The 18,186-nt window shown below is 43.0% G+C and overlaps 1 protein-coding gene and 1 non-coding gene across 3 annotated transcripts in view; both read left to right on the forward strand.

Annotated features, from left to right (window-relative positions):
- The window catches only part of LOC119187517 (protein odr-4 homolog), a 48,050-nt gene that overhangs the window by 6,023 nt on the left and 23,841 nt on the right, over positions 1-18,186 (forward strand). For both annotated transcript variants that reach the window (XM_037435658.2, XM_075878714.1), the window contains exons 3-6: positions 7,145-7,240; positions 13,280-13,383; positions 15,109-15,145; positions 16,552-16,860. In XM_037435658.2, the coding sequence (XP_037291555.1) occupies positions 7,145-7,240; positions 13,280-13,383; positions 15,109-15,145; positions 16,552-16,860 (546 nt within the window). The remainder of the gene's footprint in view (positions 1-7,144; positions 7,241-13,279; positions 13,384-15,108; positions 15,146-16,551; positions 16,861-18,186) is intronic.
- On the forward strand, positions 4,025-4,096 carry TRNAT-GGU (transfer RNA threonine (anticodon GGU)). Its single transcript has one exon. It is a non-coding gene; the product is annotated as a tRNA-Thr (tRNA).

Raw genomic sequence — 18,186 nt, forward strand, 5'->3', positions numbered from 1 at the left:
GTATCGATAGTGAGTGGCTTCCGCTGGGCAAAGGACAGCACGATAGAGCATCAGCATCTTGATGCTTCTTCCCAGATCTGTAGGTGACATCGAAATCATACTGCTGCAAGCGAAGCGCCCAGCGACCGAGGCGACCCGATAAGTTTTTCAGTGATGAAAGCCAGCATAGGGCGTTATGGTCGGTCACGACGGTAAAATGACGGCTGTGAAGATAGGTCGGAATCCTTGCACTGCCCAAACAACAGCAAGGCACTCCTGCTCGGGGATAGTGTAGTTCTTTTCTGGAGCGGTAAGAGCACGACTTGCGTAAGCAACGACGCATTCGCGTGAGTTTTTGTCACGCTACAAGAGTACCGCACCAAGAACATGACTACTTGCGTCGGTGTGAAGGATGGTGGGTGCGGTGGAATCGAAGTGGCACAGTACCAGATCCGACGTGAGGGCTTGCTTCAATGCCGTGAAAGCGCTTTCGCAGTCTTCGGACCAAATGAAGAGGACGCTCTTTGCGAGGAGTTGATGGAGCGGAGACGCAAGTTCCGCGAAACCACGTATGAAGCGCCGGAAGTAAGAAGATAACCCAAAAAAGCTGCGCAGGTCCTTTTGACATAGTGGACGAGGAAAATCAAGGACAGCAGCAAGCTTCTCGGGGTCGGGCCGAATTCCTTCTTTGCTGACAAGGTGGCCGAGAACCTTGATTGTCTTGCTAGCAAAGGTACATTTCTTGGTGTTAAGCTGTAGACCGGCTTTTGCAAGGCATGTGAGGACTTCGTCAAGACGTTGTAGATGCTGCGAGAACGTGGATGAAAACACTACTATGTCATCGAGATAGCACAGACATGTTTTCCATTTCAAACCACGCAATACACCGTCTATCATGCGTTCGAAGGTGGCGGGCGCATTACAGAGTCCAAAAGGCATCACATTGAACTCGTACAACCCATCTGGCGTTGAAAAGGCGGTCTTCTCTTTATCAGACTCCGACATTGGTATCTGCCAGTAGCCTGACCTAAGGTCAAGGCTAGAAAAATACTCTGCGCCCTGTAATGAATCCAGTGCATCGTCGATCCGAGGGAGGGGATAAACATCCTTGCCCGTTATTTTGTTTAGCGCACGGTAATCGACGCAGAAACGCACTGTCCCATCTTTCTTTTGAACGAGAACAACTGGGGATGACCAGGGACTCGAGGAAGGACGTATGATGTTGCGTCGTAGCATGTCTGAGACGTTTTCCTCGATGATCTTGCGTTCTGCCTGAGACATGCGATATGGACGCTGATGTACAATACGAGAGCCGTCAGTCTGGATGCTGTGAGTAGCGGTGGTAGCCATGCTGAGGGCGGGCGAGTTCACGTCAAATAGAGAACGGTGTCTATTTAACAGGGTGAGCAAATCTTCAGTTTGATCAGGTGTTAAGTCATTGCTTATTGTTGCGGACACAAGTGTGGCAGAGGCATTGAATGGCACTGATTGTGACTTCGGAACATTGTTGTGGTTGTTGTTCGGAAGAGTAACAATCGCAACAGGCTCACTGTCGACCGCGCAAGATACTGTTGAGCCACAGGGGAGCAGTACACACTCGGGCGTTTGATTTATGGCGTTTGATTTATGGCGTTTGATTTATGGCGGTTAGGTACGTAGACCCATCGAAAAAGCGAATAAGCCCTGGTGTGATCACAATGCCCCTACGTAGGGTATGACCGTAAGGGAGAATTAGTACGTCGCCATCCACAATGTCGGTGCAATTAACACTTATAATTTCTTCGATGTATGGCCAAAGTACATAATCTGACTTAGTGACAAGGCGGATGCGTCCATCGTGTTCAAGCGGAGAAGAGTCAGTGGCATTTAGATGCAGGAGGCGCTGACGACATGATATGAAAGCGGACGCAGAAGACAAGAAATCCCACCCAAGAATGAGAGCGTGGGTGCACTCACGAAATACCGCGAAAACAATGTGATGACAAATGCCTTCTATGCAGACATGAAGGTACACTGTGCAAGTGGACGGACGAATGAGAGCGTTGGTCGCCTCACGTAGAGGTGGGCCGCCATAAGGTGTGGTGACTTTTCGTAGGCGGGAACAAAAATCAGCACGAATAATCGAAACGGCAGCGCCAGTTTCTACAAGAGCCTCAACACGTACACCTTCTACAAACACTACTATCAAATTCTATGGCCGCTCTGGAGGAATTGTTAGCTGTCCAAGGGATGCAGTTTCCCCTCCTAAAACTGCATTGGGGAGTTTTCCGCGTGGGTGTTCGTGGAATGGGAGGCGGGCCGTAGAGGTGACACTGAACAGTGACCTGGCGAAGGCGACCTGTGGCGAGACGTACGGGAATTCCCAGGCATGTCCGTATGGTAAGTAGGTGACGGTGAACGGTAATAGGACGATCGGGAGGGTGGTCGTAGGTAGTTCATGGTCGGACGGAAGCTTCGATGTTCTTTGGGAGCGTAGCCGCGTTGCTTGTCTTGTTGGCGCCTTCGACAAAACCGAGCGATATGTCCTCGATAGCCGCAGTAGTAACAGATTGGTCGAGGTGGGCGCTGAGGTGCGTAGTAAGGTGGTGCACGCACTGGCGGTGATAACGAAGCCACAGGCGTATGGTCTGCTGTTGTAGACACAGAAACGGTGGGTGCAGCAGAGAGCGCGGCAACTTCGGCGTACGTGCGCGTCTGGTGCACGCAGGGACTGTTGGAACACGTTGCACGCGATGCGGAGGCGATCTCTTGTTTAATCAGGTCTCGCAAGCTATCTTTTTCAGAAGGGAAAGTAACTTCCGCAGCACAGGAAGAGCAGCGCCCGTGCAGCTCTTCACGAACGATGTCGCGAATAAGCGCACGCTAGTCGAGGGGTGCAGGCAAACGAACGTCAGTGGCATTTTAGCAAAGGCGAAGAGACTGAAGCTCGTCAAGTCGCTGACAGATGGTTATCACGTCCTGGGTGGTGGCAGGATTTTGCGTGGCGAGGGCGTTAAAGGCGACGGTGTTAATGCCTTTAATAATGTGGTGTATTTGGTCGTTCTGAGACATGCCGGTGTTAACGCGCTTGCACAGTGCAAGGACATCCTCAATATAAGAGGTGTAAGATTCACCCGGCAGTTGCGTGCGTTCAGCGAGTTTCTTCTTTGCTGCCTCTGTGTGAACTGCAGGGGCACCAAATACCTGACGAATTTGCTGCTCGAAAGTGTCCCAGTCGGGAAGATCCGGGTGGTGGTTCCAGAACCAAGTTTTCGCAACATCTGACAAGTAAAATGGGACGCTGCGCAACTTCTGCGGATTGTCCCACCTGTTCAAATCGCTGACGAGGTCGTAGTTCTTGATCCAGTCTTCGACATCATCGCCTCGGACCGGAAAACACAGGTGGATCACGCAGGCGAATGTTGTTGGGCGGAGTGGGTGGCGGTGGCTGCAGTAGGACGGCGACGTTGGATGGGCCAGGGTTTTCTTGAGCCGCCATGGCAGGGGGTTGTATGCGACGACCCGAGCGAAGCTCCAGCGAGAACGGGCGAGAGGACATGAGGGAACGAAAAGCACAGTTCACCACTTGTGAGGAACCGGTTTATTCAGCCAGGCTCGAGCTAAATCACGCTGGTGATGATATTTTCAGATGAAGAAGACGTACAGGTGATGATGATATCAAAGAGAATAAATAGTCATTCGCTTGTCGCACTCACAATATCTACATTACAATTCGGTCTAATAACTTTTTCTATACTTTTCTTGGCATCTTTGTCTGTTAGATCTCATTAATATTGTGTCAAAACACAGGAACACGAGCCCTTAAGTATACACTTCTTTCCCTTATTCATTACAAGGGTCTCGTACTGGCAGACTTGGTGCCTTTAAGTTGGATATGAGGGCTATTGGTCAGCTGCCAACTGGTAATAAGTTCACGTGCTATGCGACACCACACAGGCTCATAAAGAGTGTGCCACACTCGCCGCCATGGCTATTGGTGGCGCTGACTGACACTCCCACGTTTAATTTCACATATATACCCAAGAAAGTGGCTGGGGGGATAGCTGCCGTGGTAGCTCAGTGGTAGAGCATCGAACAGGTTATTCGAAGGTCGCAGGTTCTGTTCCTGCCCACGGCAACTTATCTTTTCACCCACTTTTTTTTCTTCATATTTACATTACAATTCGGTCTAATAACTTCCCCTATACTTTCCTTAGCATCTTTATCTGTTAGATCTCGTTAATAATGTGTCAAAACACGAGCCCTTAAGTGTACACTCCTTTCTCTTATATATATATATCCTGCCCACGGCAACTTATCTTTTCACCCACTTTTTTTTCTTCATATTTACATTACAATTCGGTCTAATAACTTCCCCTATACTTTCCTTAGCATCTTTATCTGTTAGATCTCGTTAATAGTGTGTCGAAACACGAGCCCTTAAGTGTACACTTCTTTCTATTATATATATATATATATATATATATATATATATATATGTGCATAAGTTCAAAACAATGAACGAATATGCGAAAACTTTTTATTCTACCTTTCCAGCACAAGCCCGGCCTTGTCAGAGACCATGACGAAGGCTGGATCCTGGCTGAAACATTGGAATGAAACATTTTTGCATGTTCGTCAGTTAATTTGAACTTTTCGAAAACACTGGTTCCGCAGAAACTTTCTGACATATATAACTCCACAACTCAATTACAGTAGGAGCTTGTTGAACGGAACCTGAGGGGACCAGCAAAATGTGTTCCGTTTAATGAAAAATGAAAAGGGGTGCACAATTTAAGTACAAAACTAGCCGGGTTTGGGTCGGTTGCTTCGTTTGAGCAGCAGTTCCATTTAGAAGATTTCTATTTACTGAGAGTCTACTGTATTTGAATGTGCAGATGAAATAATTTAATTGCTACTTTTTACTTATTTTCTTAGATGAACCATGGAAAGGTCTTAAGAGGGCTTGTTTGGTGCCAATTATAGTAGCATCACAATGTGGCAATTTTGTGAACTGTGTGGTGGGCATCACATTGATTTCTAAAACTATGATCATTGGTTAGCGAAACAATGTGTGATTTGCATGATGTTGCGAGTTAAGGGGAGATGCTACTCGAAGACACTTTTTCTTCAATATTCACCCTAGAGCAATGAAAAAGAGCTGTTTATGCAACTTTTTATGCTAATTTCAAATATATAATCAGTTTTCTTGCAATTTACACACTTTTAGCTCTGCAACATGACAAAGGGAAAACCTTAACTCTTTTGCCCCCCCTCTTTTCATCCCTAAAATTCTGTACTTTTTTATCATTCATAGTTCATAATGCTTCAAACAAATTCTAGAGTGCAAATAACTAATTAGGAAGCATATACAAAATATGTAATATGCGTGAAAAATAATATACGTAAAAAGTCCATATTTCACCTACCCTAGTAAAGGTATAGATACAATTTTTTTTAATATACAATAAAATATTGAAATTTAAACTAGATAATTGCATTTGTCATACTTTGGAAAAAATTTGGGCAAAATTTCATGCAGAACCGAGCACTAGAAGTGCCCGAAAAAGGAGGGGCACATTGGAAAAAATGGGAAAATTTGTGTTTTGAGAAAAACCAGTTTTAAAGTTAAAATTGACTTTTTATTTATGAAAGATATTATTAAATCAGATGAAATTTGCACAACCAAAAAGAACAATCCTTCTTGTAGTGGTCACTGCGACTAAAATACGCCAGCACCATAAGTATATGCCTCTCGGCGTTTTTGAGCTGACTCCTCATAGACATTTCGCCCACAGACAGGGCCATGAAACGCTTGCCAAACTTCTGCTCCATCTGGCAGAGCCTTGTGCCAACTGCAAACTAGGAAGAAGTTCGACAGGACTGCGAAATCCAAACTAAGTCTAGTGTCATGCCATTTTGCAGCCATGTTTGTGCTACATACCCTCGTACATAATGGCAATGTCGTCCCTGCTAAGTTCTCTCACTGCTAGCTCTTTCGACCCCCCAAGATTGGCGCTGACGTCATCCATTGCCGCATCACGAACTTTCTGGGTGACGGGTGTAAATGACTTTGATGCATTGGCTTTTGCAAGCCAACAACTGCCGCAAATCGGACCAGCTGCTCGTAGCCTATTCCTACAGAGCACGCCGCACAACGGCTTTCACTTGCGAGCAATGCCTTTTTTCATTCATAACGGAGATAATTACACGAGAAAAGCATTGTTCAGCTGCGCTGCTTGACAAGACATGGACCCCGCGAATAGGTTTCACAGCACATACAGGTGCGCAGTGGCCAATGGCGGTCCCTGATTTGTACCATGTGATAAGCCAGTCCTGACGCTCGAAAAACGCGCAGAAGAGTGATTCTTTTTATTATTTCTTGCTCTGCATCAGCGAGAGAAACTGTTCTTATTTGAAGAGTGAGGCTCGACTCATGCGATCAACAAAGGCTAGCGGCGGCGCATTAGCGGCGACAAGGTGCTCGGAGGCTGCACACTTTCGACCTTTTAACAGGCATCTTGTGCTCTTTAGATGAAATTTTAAAGCATTTCCAGTTAAGTCTCGACCTGTATTAGTTTTTTCATAACAGTAGAGGTACTAATCTTGTCAAAATAGGCGAAAATAAATAATCGGCAATTTTTGAAGAAGAACTCGCATTTTTCGACCCGCATCTCCCCTTAAAGGAAAAACTAGGCAATAATGATGTATAGTATAATACCTATATTTAAATTATCATGCAGCTACAAGCAATGTGCTTCAGCTTTGTAGATGCTTCAGCTTTGTCTACAAAGCTGAAGCACATGCTGAGCAGATGACTTGCCAAGGCCTACATCCTTGTTGCCGTTGTAAACAGAGGTGACTTTATGGGTTCTAAAGTCAGTGCTACACTATCTGATCATGAACTACCTTAACTACATCTACGTAATTGAGGCTCTGCAGCTGGCTGGCACCTACGAGGTTATGGGAGTGCTTTTGTTGAACTGATGTGATATTTTAATGTTAAGGAATAACAGTGATGTATAACGGAATGTAAATGTATTGTAATGTTGTCAATGCAGATTCTCTCAGTACATTCCTTTACAAAAAGGTTTATGCAAACCCTGATGTGTACATTTATCATTTTTTAAATAAAGCTATGCGCTCTGATTGTTGCAGCTCAGTCATTTTCATTCATTTCATCTAGGTAACACGTATGCTTCCTGGAGGCATGGATGTTCTAGGTCTGTTTGCTGTGGGCACTCCAGAAGAGTTAGCAGCTGCTCAGCCGAAGCTTAGACAGGTAGGTTGTAGCCAAAATTTGTTTTGCAGGCTTACTGAGAGCACTCGTCATATCTAGACTCGTTTTTAAGGCCTTAAATAATGCCAACATAAAATTTCTAATTTCTCTTTAGAAGTTTCTCTTTGCTATTCTGAGACAATGTTGATGAACATGAAATAATTTTTTAGAAAGTGCATTGCTAGTTGAGTGATGTAAGCTTAAATTTATTAAGTGTTCCCCACACCTTTCTAGTGCTTTTCATGTTTACCTTAGGATATACTACACCTACACAGTACTTGTGAGACATGTGGGAGCACAGCCTCGATAAAAATGAATGAAGAAATTGTTCATATAATCATAGATGACTATAGAACATAAAGTATTTAATTTCCTGTTGCATTCACCCTGCTAAAGCACACCGCAGAGAAAGACATTTTCATTCCTTGACCTCTAATGCTAGTGGTATCAGCTCCACAAGCTTAAAGCAATAAGCAATATAGTACTCACATTTTCAGGATATCAGTTACTTTTTCCAAAAGCTTATTTGATTTCTTTGTTTTGGCCAAACGAACATTTCTTTCAGAAATGCCAGCACCATAGCTCCTTAGTGAAGAAAGGTTCTTGGAGAAACATGGTTGAAGTTGCTGTAAAAGGTTTTTAGTGAATGCATTTTACATCCTCATAATTGTGAAGAAAGACTGAAACAAGAAACTAGCATTGATCCAGGTGGTGTGTGTTAAGTACACCCTTTAACTATGAGGGCCTGAAAATGAAAACAATACAGAGTTTATACTTTTTGAAGTGAATGTTTAATGTATAAATTCGAAGATATTTCTTTTGTTGCTTTTTATTTTCATTCACTAAGTGTTGCTGCTTCTTTGTATCTGTTGAGGCGGTAAGCTTCTGACAAGTCAAAGATATTCCAAAGTCTTTCTTTACACTCATGTCATCGGTGTGTAAATTACATGTTTGTCATGCACCCTTCAGTTATAGAGATATGAAAAAAGAAGATTATGATCAAACTAACCCTTCGGGATTTGTTGTCTGGCTTCTCTCACCAATGAAACATGGTTAGAATGGTCTGCTGTCGAGCACTGCCAGGAAAGGTTTTCCTTCATTGAATCGCACCCATTTTGTCACTTTATTGTGCACAGATCCACCTTATGCATGAAGTGTAATCTCTTAAGGAATAACAGACATTCTTTTACTTGAGGTTTGCTTTTTTTTTACTATGATGCAACAGTTGTTTAGCCTGGAGTTTTATAACAGTCGAGTACTCTTGGCAGTGATTCACTCACTGCAAAGTATGTCGGGTTTGTCATCAGAAGTAATGATGGCAAAGCCTTCATGAAGAGCACAAATATTTTTCGTGAGGAAGAAAATTAAGTGCCTCCACCAGATGGTGGAGGTGTAATTTAACTGAAGCCAGCGATGAAGAAGACAGCTGTGGTGGAGACAATGCTCTAGTGACACATGAGGTTACAACCACAGCTAACAATCATATGCTAGGATCTAGAGAACTTACATGTATGATTTCAGAGATTTCACCCCTTTGTCTTCAGATGCAGCAGGTGAAGCAGGGACAGAAAGAGCAGCGACACCTGTAGTGCTGTTTCAATATGATCAAGCGGCTGGTCGGTTATAATTGCTCAAATTAAGAAGCTCCATGCTCTAAATATGCATCTGCTTATTTGGACTGTGGAGAAAAACTGTCTGAGAAGTCTAATTTCATCTGCAGGCGTCTCAGCCAAAGAAGCAAGCCCTGCGTGACTTGCATTGACTGCAAGACAGAAGTGGACAGGAAAGAAACTGTGTTCTCGTGCAAAACTTGCACAAATAATGCATAAGTGCACCCAGCAGAGTGTTTTAAGCATTTCCACAGCTTATTGATGAAAAACTTTGGCATGAAAAGCAACAGCAATATAAATATGCTAACAGTTTTTCACCATCGACCTTTGTCAGTGACAAGACATTGTCAACGTACTAAGCTTCAAGACGTACTACAATTTTCCTATAGTGGTGAACTGTTGTGAAGCTGCCAGACAGTTCCCCCAGGGTAACTATAGTGAAGATGGACCCAAGTGGATCATCACGAGATCACCAGCACTTGACTTAAGGTCACCCATCGTGCTCAGACTTCTTGAGCTGTTTGATTGGTCACCTTGGCCTCTCTGAATTCACAGCAAATGACCATCCTTACAAAGGGTGAAATTGGGTAAATTCTCACTTTAGGAGTACTGTGAGTGCTACTGAGGTTTGCAAGAATGATTTACAGATATATTTTTGAAGTTTTGGTTTTAATTTATTGCATTTATATATAACATTTGTGCTTGAGCTATTTTCTCGGTAGCTCCGCCGTGATGGTCTATCGGCTAAGGTACTCAGCTGCTGACCCGCAGGTTGCGGGATCGAATTGCGGCTGCGGCGGCTGCATTTTCGATGGAGGCGAAAATGCTGTAGGCCCGTGTGCTCAGATTTGGACGCACGTTAAAGAACCCCAGGTGGTCAAAATTTCCGAAGCCCTCCACTACGGCGTCTCTCATAATCAAATGGTGGTTTTGGGATGTTAAACCCCACATATTAATCATCAATCATTTGCTATGTAATTGTATTTTTTAGTTTTTTTTTTTTCAGGGTTCCTGTTTTAGGCCTTTGGCAAAATTGAAATGCATATCTACATGGTCGACACCTGTCGTTTAGATTAAAACTTGTGACACTGATAGACGAGCATTTAACTTTTATTAGAATGCCATACATGGCTGTGATATCCGTAAACTTTTTTTTGGTTGGTATAGAAGGGTTGTACCGAAAGTAAGGTTTCCAGTGAGCCAGTCTCGAGGGAAGGTGCTAGGCTAATTCGAACACTAGTGCCACGAAGAGTGGCTCTCTCTCCCCAGGCTAGCCATATGTGATTTGCTACGTCTCCATGCAAGGAAGTTCATGTTGATTCATAGGCAAATGACTGAGGTTTATGGTGAAGAGTGCATGTTTGTTCAGCGCATTTTACTAATAGTGCAGGGAGGCAACTTCTCGTTGCAAGGAAGCAACAAAAAGAAGTTCTTCGACTCTATCATTATGGGAGATGAAACATGGCTCTTTCATTACGCCCCCGAAACAAAACAACGATCTCGTCAGTGGCATCGCTCTGGTTCACCGCCACTGCCTACGGTGATGTTATAGCACAGCCCTCGCGCTTCTTAAATGGTTGGTGGGAGACTTCTTGGAAAAAGCTAGAACACAGTCTTCAGGAGTGTGTTGAAAAAAATAGAAACTATGTTGAAAAATACACAAAATGTAAGCTTTTCAACAATGTATTAATTAACAATAATAAACAATGTTTTCTATTTGTAGAAAAATATGGCAATATTACTTTTGGTACAATCCTCAGGGTTTAGGTTTACACTGGTTTGCATAGGATTATTGTATATGGGTATAAATGTGGGAATAAAGGCGTTAACGAAGCATATACAAACATTCTGAAAGAAATTTACAGAGGATCAACTGCCATCATAGTGCTCCATAAGGAAAGCGACAGAATACAAATAAAGAAGGGTGTAAGACAAGGGGATACAGTCTCCCCAATGCTATTCACCGCTTGCTTACAGGAGGTTTTCAGAGGCCTAAAATAGGAAGAGTTAGGGATGAGAGTTAATGGAGAGGATTTTAGTAACCAGCGCTTCGCCGATGACATTGCATAGCTGAGTAACTCACGGGACGAATTGCAACTTAAATTACTGAATTAGACAAGGAGAGCAGAAAGATAGGTCTTAATAGTAGTCTGCAGAAAGCGAAAATAATGTACAACAGCCTTAGTAGAGAACAGCACTTCAAGATAGCTAGCAGTGCGCTTGAAGTTTATAAAAAGTGCGTATACTTAGGACAGATAGTAACAGCGGAGCCGAAACACGCGATATTGAAGTAGCTAGAAGAATAAGAATGTGGTAGAGCACATTTGGCAAGAATTCTCATATCATGAATGGTAATCTGTCACTATCCCTCAAGAGGAAGGTATATAACAGTTCCATGTTGCTGGTAGTTACCTACAGAGCAGAAACCTGGAGGCTTACAAAGTGGGTTCAGCTTAAATTGAGGATGACGCAGTGAGTGATGGAAAGAAAAATGAGATGTGTAACCTTAAAAAACAAGAAGAGAGCAGAGTGGGTCAGGGAACAAACTGGGGTTATGGGGTATCATAGTTGGAATCAAGAAGAAGAAATCGACATGGGCCGGGCACGTAGCGTGTATGCAAGACAACCGCTGGTCATTAAGGGTAACTGACTGGATTCCCAGAGAAGGCAAGCGATTGAAAGGGGGCCAGAAAGTTAGGTGGGCAGATAAGATTAGGGAGTTTGCAGGTATAAAGCAGCAGTAGCAAGCGCAGTACTGAGTTGCCGGGCAAAACATGCGAGAGGCCTTTGTCCTGCAGTGGATGTAGTCAGAATGATGATGATTTGGTGCACATTATGTGCGGAAAATACTTTTATTTATTTATTTATTTATGATACCTCAAAGGCCCCTAAATGGAGGGGTTTTACATGAGGGGTGGGCATATCTACAAAAACAGCTCTTCTATGATGCGTTTGAAGATGGCTTGGTCAGAATGAAGCACTGCCTTGGTGGGAATACTGCAATACTGCCTTTTTAGGTGTTGCCATTATATACCATAGGCTATATAGCACTGCTGCTTTCTATATCATCGGAGTTATATGGTATAGGGTAATTATTTTGGGCGGAAGAGCATGTGTATGCAGATACAGATAATGCATGGCGTTACAGGCACAAACTTTTATTGCGGTAGCAATTATATGGACACTCTCTGATGGATTTTGCCGCTGGCGTGGGCGTTGCCATCACTCACCGTGTATGTATAAGTATATATATGAATATGAAAATGCAAGAAAAAAAATCCTGAAAAAGACTCCAGCGTGCGGAATTGAATGTGGAACCTCTGAGTCGTGAATGCGAGGCGTTAACCACTGAGCCACTGAGGAGCACATTCAAACGGCAAGCTAGTATTTATATATACCGCTTACCGCTGCTCATGGGCATCTCAGGGGGGAACTGTTGCGTTTTCAGCTTACCAGCGAGATGGCGCAATTGGCGCGCGGCAGCGCACGTCTTGCGGTGAACTATCGCATTTTTAGCATTACCAGCAAGATGGCACAATGAGCGGGCAGCGGCGTGCATTCTCATATCCCTCGTGTACTTGGTCTCTCGAAGTAGAGAACACGTGGTGGAGAAGGTGGATGCACACTCATGCACCCTTATCTCGAGGTGGGACGATTGTACGTCTTTGCTGGTGTTGAGCTTTCACTACAACGTTTCTCTGGTAGTTACCGGGTGCACAAAGGTTACTGCAATCATTGCACAGTCTTCGTTTGTAAAAAGGGCGCACTCTTCAGACACAGCGAAGTAACAACTGAGGCGCTTATTCGCATTAATCTGTACCTGTGAGTACGTTTCGTGCGTCATTTGTGCATGAGAAGTGCAGGGCACGTTTCGATCTGCTTACCATTCGGCGCGTAACCTTCCAATTTGTTGCTATCACGTTCATTGTTTCATCTTTGCGCAAAGCTGTGACTTTTTCGGTTTACAGATTTTGTAATATAGCTCTGAAATTTAAATAGCTAAAAACAAAAATTGTGTATTATCGTAAGGCATTGTGAACAGATATCCTCATTACCTAATTTTTGTTTAAATTTAAGCAACCCTTGCTTATTTCATGCAAACATTACGACTATTCATGTTCATAGCTATCGCATTGGTCTGCTATTTTCAAACTTTGTTCATGGCCATAACTTCTAAAGCAAGCTTATTTTCTGGATAATGCTAGACTTGAGAGTTTGAGATTAGCATTTCAAATGATTGTTCACATGATTTCTTGGTTATCAACTGCACAATATTGTTTGCAGTTAGAAAATGAATTGCCCATAGTTTTATAGTATTTGATTTTGATGCTGTAGAAATTGTCTTAGATGATGGGGGAATACATGTTACAAATATTTCTTTCTCTTATATATACGTAATGTGTTTTTTTTTTGACGTTCCTTGCTTTGTCAGGTGCTGTTTGCTGTATTTAAAGTCATCGCTAAGGACCAGAAAGTGTCGCTAAACTCTGAGATGTCTGACAGAATCCAGCTTCAGGTCTGCACTTTGACAAGAAAGTATCCTTTTTTAGAAAACCGTAAGTAATGTGTTCTTCTTTCTGTTTGCTCGTTTTTCAGCTGTTGCTGTGACCATGTTGTAAAGTCCTGGTAAAAAAAAAAAATAATAATAAAAACAGGGCAAATTTCGTTATGTTATTAAAACACTATGTTGGTTTTGTTACGTAACTGATCAAGGAGGATGAACGCAGCATCACTGCCAAATAATTCATCGTGCTTTCTGTTGCTCCGACTTGTCTGTTCTGTGTACCATATGTGTACGTTGAACAAATACATGTCATATGAATGCCTTGCATATGTAAGCATAAAATGCCTGACACATGGTCGAAATTGACTGTATAATTCACCTTTTCATCCTTCCATGACTTATTTTATCTTTTATAGTTGCTAGAGTGTACAAAGGCTTAAAAACATTTTTCATTGTGAATGACTTTGTGAAAGGCTTTGTGAAAAACCTTGTGGGGTCTTGATATGAGAACATCGCGCTCAAAACACACAGAGACAGTAGACACGATCAAGAAAACGAAAACATTGTATACATTTATTGAACTACTTTTACATTGACAATATCACCAGCCAAATCATCGCTTGTCACATGCTCAATCAACATAATAAACAAACACAAGGTAATGCGAAGGTGGCGTTGTCGATGTTCGAATCACTGCTGATGACCCATGAGACACGACTCGCAGTTGCCGTATCGCGCGGAACTTTGTCAGGGGATAACCATTCACACCAGCCGACACACGCCAAAAAAAGCTTCTCATGTCTCATGTGCCGCCACCCAGCCTCACCGCCAAGCGTAACTGCTGGCACTAGCGCACTAATCATAATGATGATGATGGTGAACCCTGCGCAAGCACTGTGCCACTTCCCGCTTAATGGTTGTTAAAGGGGTATTGACACAAAATTTCGCAGCCGAGATAGCCTGCGGGATCGATTCCTGTGAACATGCGTGTATCATCTGCAAAATCTCAACAGCGAATATAGCTTGGAAAATATTTTATAGAAATTTTGAAGTTTAAATTTTGAAAGTGTTGAGGCCATCAAAAGGGACCCCTTGGAGACCCCCATTGGTTCCCTCACTTCACCACACTGCAGTCAATAAAACAAGTTGTGATGATGTAATAGCCACCATTTCTTTTTTTGCTGCATTTTTTCCAGCAGTTTACACTTCTCAGCGGCTGGTCACGAGAGCATGGCTGCGGTGCACGCGTTGAAAGTTTTGTGTCTGGCGACACTGAAGTCCCGTCTCCTATTCGAAAGGACTTCTTGATGCGGACCGTGCAGAAGTGTGTCACAGTTCTGTGTGCTCACGTAGTTGAGAGCTGTGCACGCTAGGCGGCGATAGGTGCACTCGGTGGCTTGTCATTTTTCGAGCTCTCTAAAACCGAAACTGGTTCATAATGAAGGGCCTGTAATTATCTGTCTTGTGCCACAGCAAATGATGTGCCGTGTTACGACTACCAGGCCCCGAGCAACACATTGCAGCAATTAACGCGGGCCAAAGTTTTTGTGTCAGTACCCCTTTAACCCTAAGTGTGGCCTATCCGTGAGACAGGTGTGCGCCATGGGGCACAAACAACATTACAAGGGCACCCCCACATCCTGAACTGTCAAGTTGTGCATGCAAATAGCTACCAAACGACAAAAAATAAAACATAGTAACCCTTTTCTTAAATTTGTAGTTCTTTTAGGCAGTTTTATCTTGACTTTTGGTATCAGAATAACATGCAGAACATTTGACGTAACTGACCACAAGGTAAGTGCATTTGGTTTCTACTTTTGGCTCAAATAATTTTACGTGTATGCAGTTGTTCAGGGTAATAGCTGCCTTGAAAATAAATAGATATTATCATTGGATACCGGCCTTCATTTTCATAACACATCTACATTAAGGTTAAATTAATGTAAACACATGACATTGAAAGAGAGACATGGAGTCTGGGGCTCTAAGTTGGAAACACAGTACTGTCAAGAAAAGTTCTTGTGTTTTACAAAGTTATTTCAGTATAGTAGTTTGTCTTACATGTCAGAGGGGCTGACACAGTATTCTTGTTCAGTCAGCGTAGAAATGTGCCTTTGAAAAAAGGGAAAGACTGAGAGGTCACCAACCACTGGCTTATAATTTGCTATTAGAGGGGACCTTTCTGAGCCGCTGTGGTGAACGGGGGCCCTGGAAGATGGGCCCTGCCTACTGTAATTCATGAAACTGCATTGTTTGGTAATTATAGTTTATTATATCTCTCTGTGCTCTGTAGCCTGGGCTTTGCTGGTGTGCTGCCACAGAAAGTGGTCAACAGGTATTTGTGCAGGGGCCCTTGAAAAGCATAGAAATACAAATGTGAAACGGTTGATTGCAGGCTAGTGATAGGGATACACAGCAAATGACTATTATCTTTACAATGTTCATTCCTGGCATTCTTGCTTTCTGAAAAATTGCACCCTTGAGCTTAGCAGTGTGACACTACCAGTTATGCTATCATAGTGGGTTTCTTCTTTGTTAGGGTTATATAATTAAATGAGGGTATATCAGTTTTTTTTTTTGGGGTGACTATCTTGCATGGTACACCTACTCTACTGACTGAATTATAGCCTAGTATGAAATTTTTTTTTTGTTCTATATATATCCTATGCTATTTCTTCAGTTCTTTCACTATTTCTGACTTCTTGAAACATACTTCTAACATTCCAAGTACCTATTCTAAGGCTGTTATGCCAGGCGCCTTTGTAACTGGCAAGCTCGGTTTCTCAACTTCCCGAATGCTTTGGTGTACAAAGGTCATAACACACAGTCCAACTTGATATAAGTCTTAGCATTTTTTCAGTACCAGATGTGTTGCCTTCATGCTTGCGGGACATCATTCTTCGACAGCCTAGAGCATAGTACTTTTCTACTTGTGGCGTTCTCTGGGCAGTGCATAGTGGAGTACTTGTGTTCTAGCTCTCAGTAACGCATCCACAGAAGTAGTGTTTGCGAGTATCTGAACACCAGTTTGACCAATATTCCCCGTATTTACCTGGTGCAAAGCATGTTCGCTGATCCATGTGTGTTGGGTAATACGAATGGTTGTCTAGTTTCACTGCGCTCATCTCATATCTGCAAGTGGCTTTCTGAGTGCTTGCAAGAAAGAATCAGCATTATTTCTGAGGTCAATGTTTGGGCAGTGCTCTGCACGGCCTGCTGATTGGAAGCCCGCAGTGGGGCCGAGTGCATGGCATCGACTGGAGACGTCATTGAGTCTGGACCTGTGGGTTGCTCTCAGCGAAGAGCGCTGCCGCCAGGGGCTTTTACGGCAGATCCAAGTGGGCTTGGAGCCTTTCATGCGAGGCCTGCATGATGCCCGGGCCTTACTCAATGGGGAAGCCCGGCCTCCTGATGAACCCTTGGCCACTGCCACAGACAGGCGCCGCTCCCCACGTGCTGCCAAGGATGACCCCCAGAGACAGTATCTTGTTGATTTGTTGTTGCCTCTGGTGAGTGCTATATACGTGCCATGCTGTGTCTCTTTTACAGCATACCATTAATTATTTATTTATTATTACTCCCATATGCTGTATTGGACAATCAGTGGATTGTACAGTGTGAAATGCTGTATTGGACAATCAGTGGATTGTACAGTGTGAAAAAGTGCTTAAATAATGCAATGAAACGTGATAAAATATAATAAATGTAAAGCATTTCTTCGCGCACTGCTGGCACTTTGAGTGTCTATCTATCTGTCTTTGTGTGTGAGTGTCTCTGGGTGTGTGTGTGTGTGTGTGTTCATTTTTCTGGGTGTGTGGGTGCTCTCATGATCAGCCCCATAACTTGGAGTTGACCAAAATTAGTCTGGGAGGGCAAGATGGTTTTATGAATATGACTGGCTGGTCATGAAATACTGTTTCACAATGCCATCGCGCATTGTGACGCAACCACATACCTGTGACATACCTGTACTGTGACTCGACCACCCATGAGCGGGTATGTGCGATAAGTGTGTGAGCATGTGCCACAGGTGATTGACAGTTTATACATATCTACCCAGAAATGGCGAGAACAGACATGGTTAGTTTTAACACTTTAATTTTAACGCATTAAGGAAAGGCTGACATCGGCAGCGTTGACGCAATGAATGCAAAGAATAAATTTGAGGTCCTAGCAGGAATCGAGCCCTAGCATTTTGCATGGTAATCAAGTATTCTGCCACAGAGCCATGCCAGCTTTTGGAAGTAGGGTACTTTTGAAAAATAGACCCAAATTTTCGTGAAATGCCAATTGTGGTTGCACTGCTGGCTATCCAATTTTATAAACATTATATCTATACTCCTGTGATACAGTCAACATTCAGGGTTAATATCAATTATAGTTAAGTGCCATCTACTGAAGTTGATTTATGTAGCAGTGACTAGGACTACCATTCTTAGGAAGCACCATCACTTCATATCAGCTTATCACTTCTGGTGTTGCTGATGTTGATGTTGTTGTTGGCATTGTTGTGCAACTGTAAACAACTGGTTATATAAAACATATGTGGCTATTTAACGTACGTCTATAGTGCATTAGTACACAACTTAAGCAGCACGTGGTAATGTTTCGCTGAACAATAGAAGATTACAACACAGTCACCTTTCGTTTGCATGCTTCGCATAATATCGATTTTCAAGATACATGGGATCTGACGAATTTTTTATAGATGCAATCATTAGGCATTATATAAGACATCTTCTTCCCGTGAAGCAGAAACAATCAATGAGGCATTTTCATTAAATGTTGGTGACTGGCCATTTCCGACTCATTTTTGGTGCAAGTAAAATGAAATA

This window comes from Rhipicephalus microplus, chromosome X, assembly GCF_043290135.1.
Source record: "Rhipicephalus microplus isolate Deutch F79 chromosome X, USDA_Rmic, whole genome shotgun sequence".
Classification (NCBI taxonomy): Eukaryota; Metazoa; Arthropoda; class Arachnida; order Ixodida; family Ixodidae; genus Rhipicephalus; species Rhipicephalus microplus.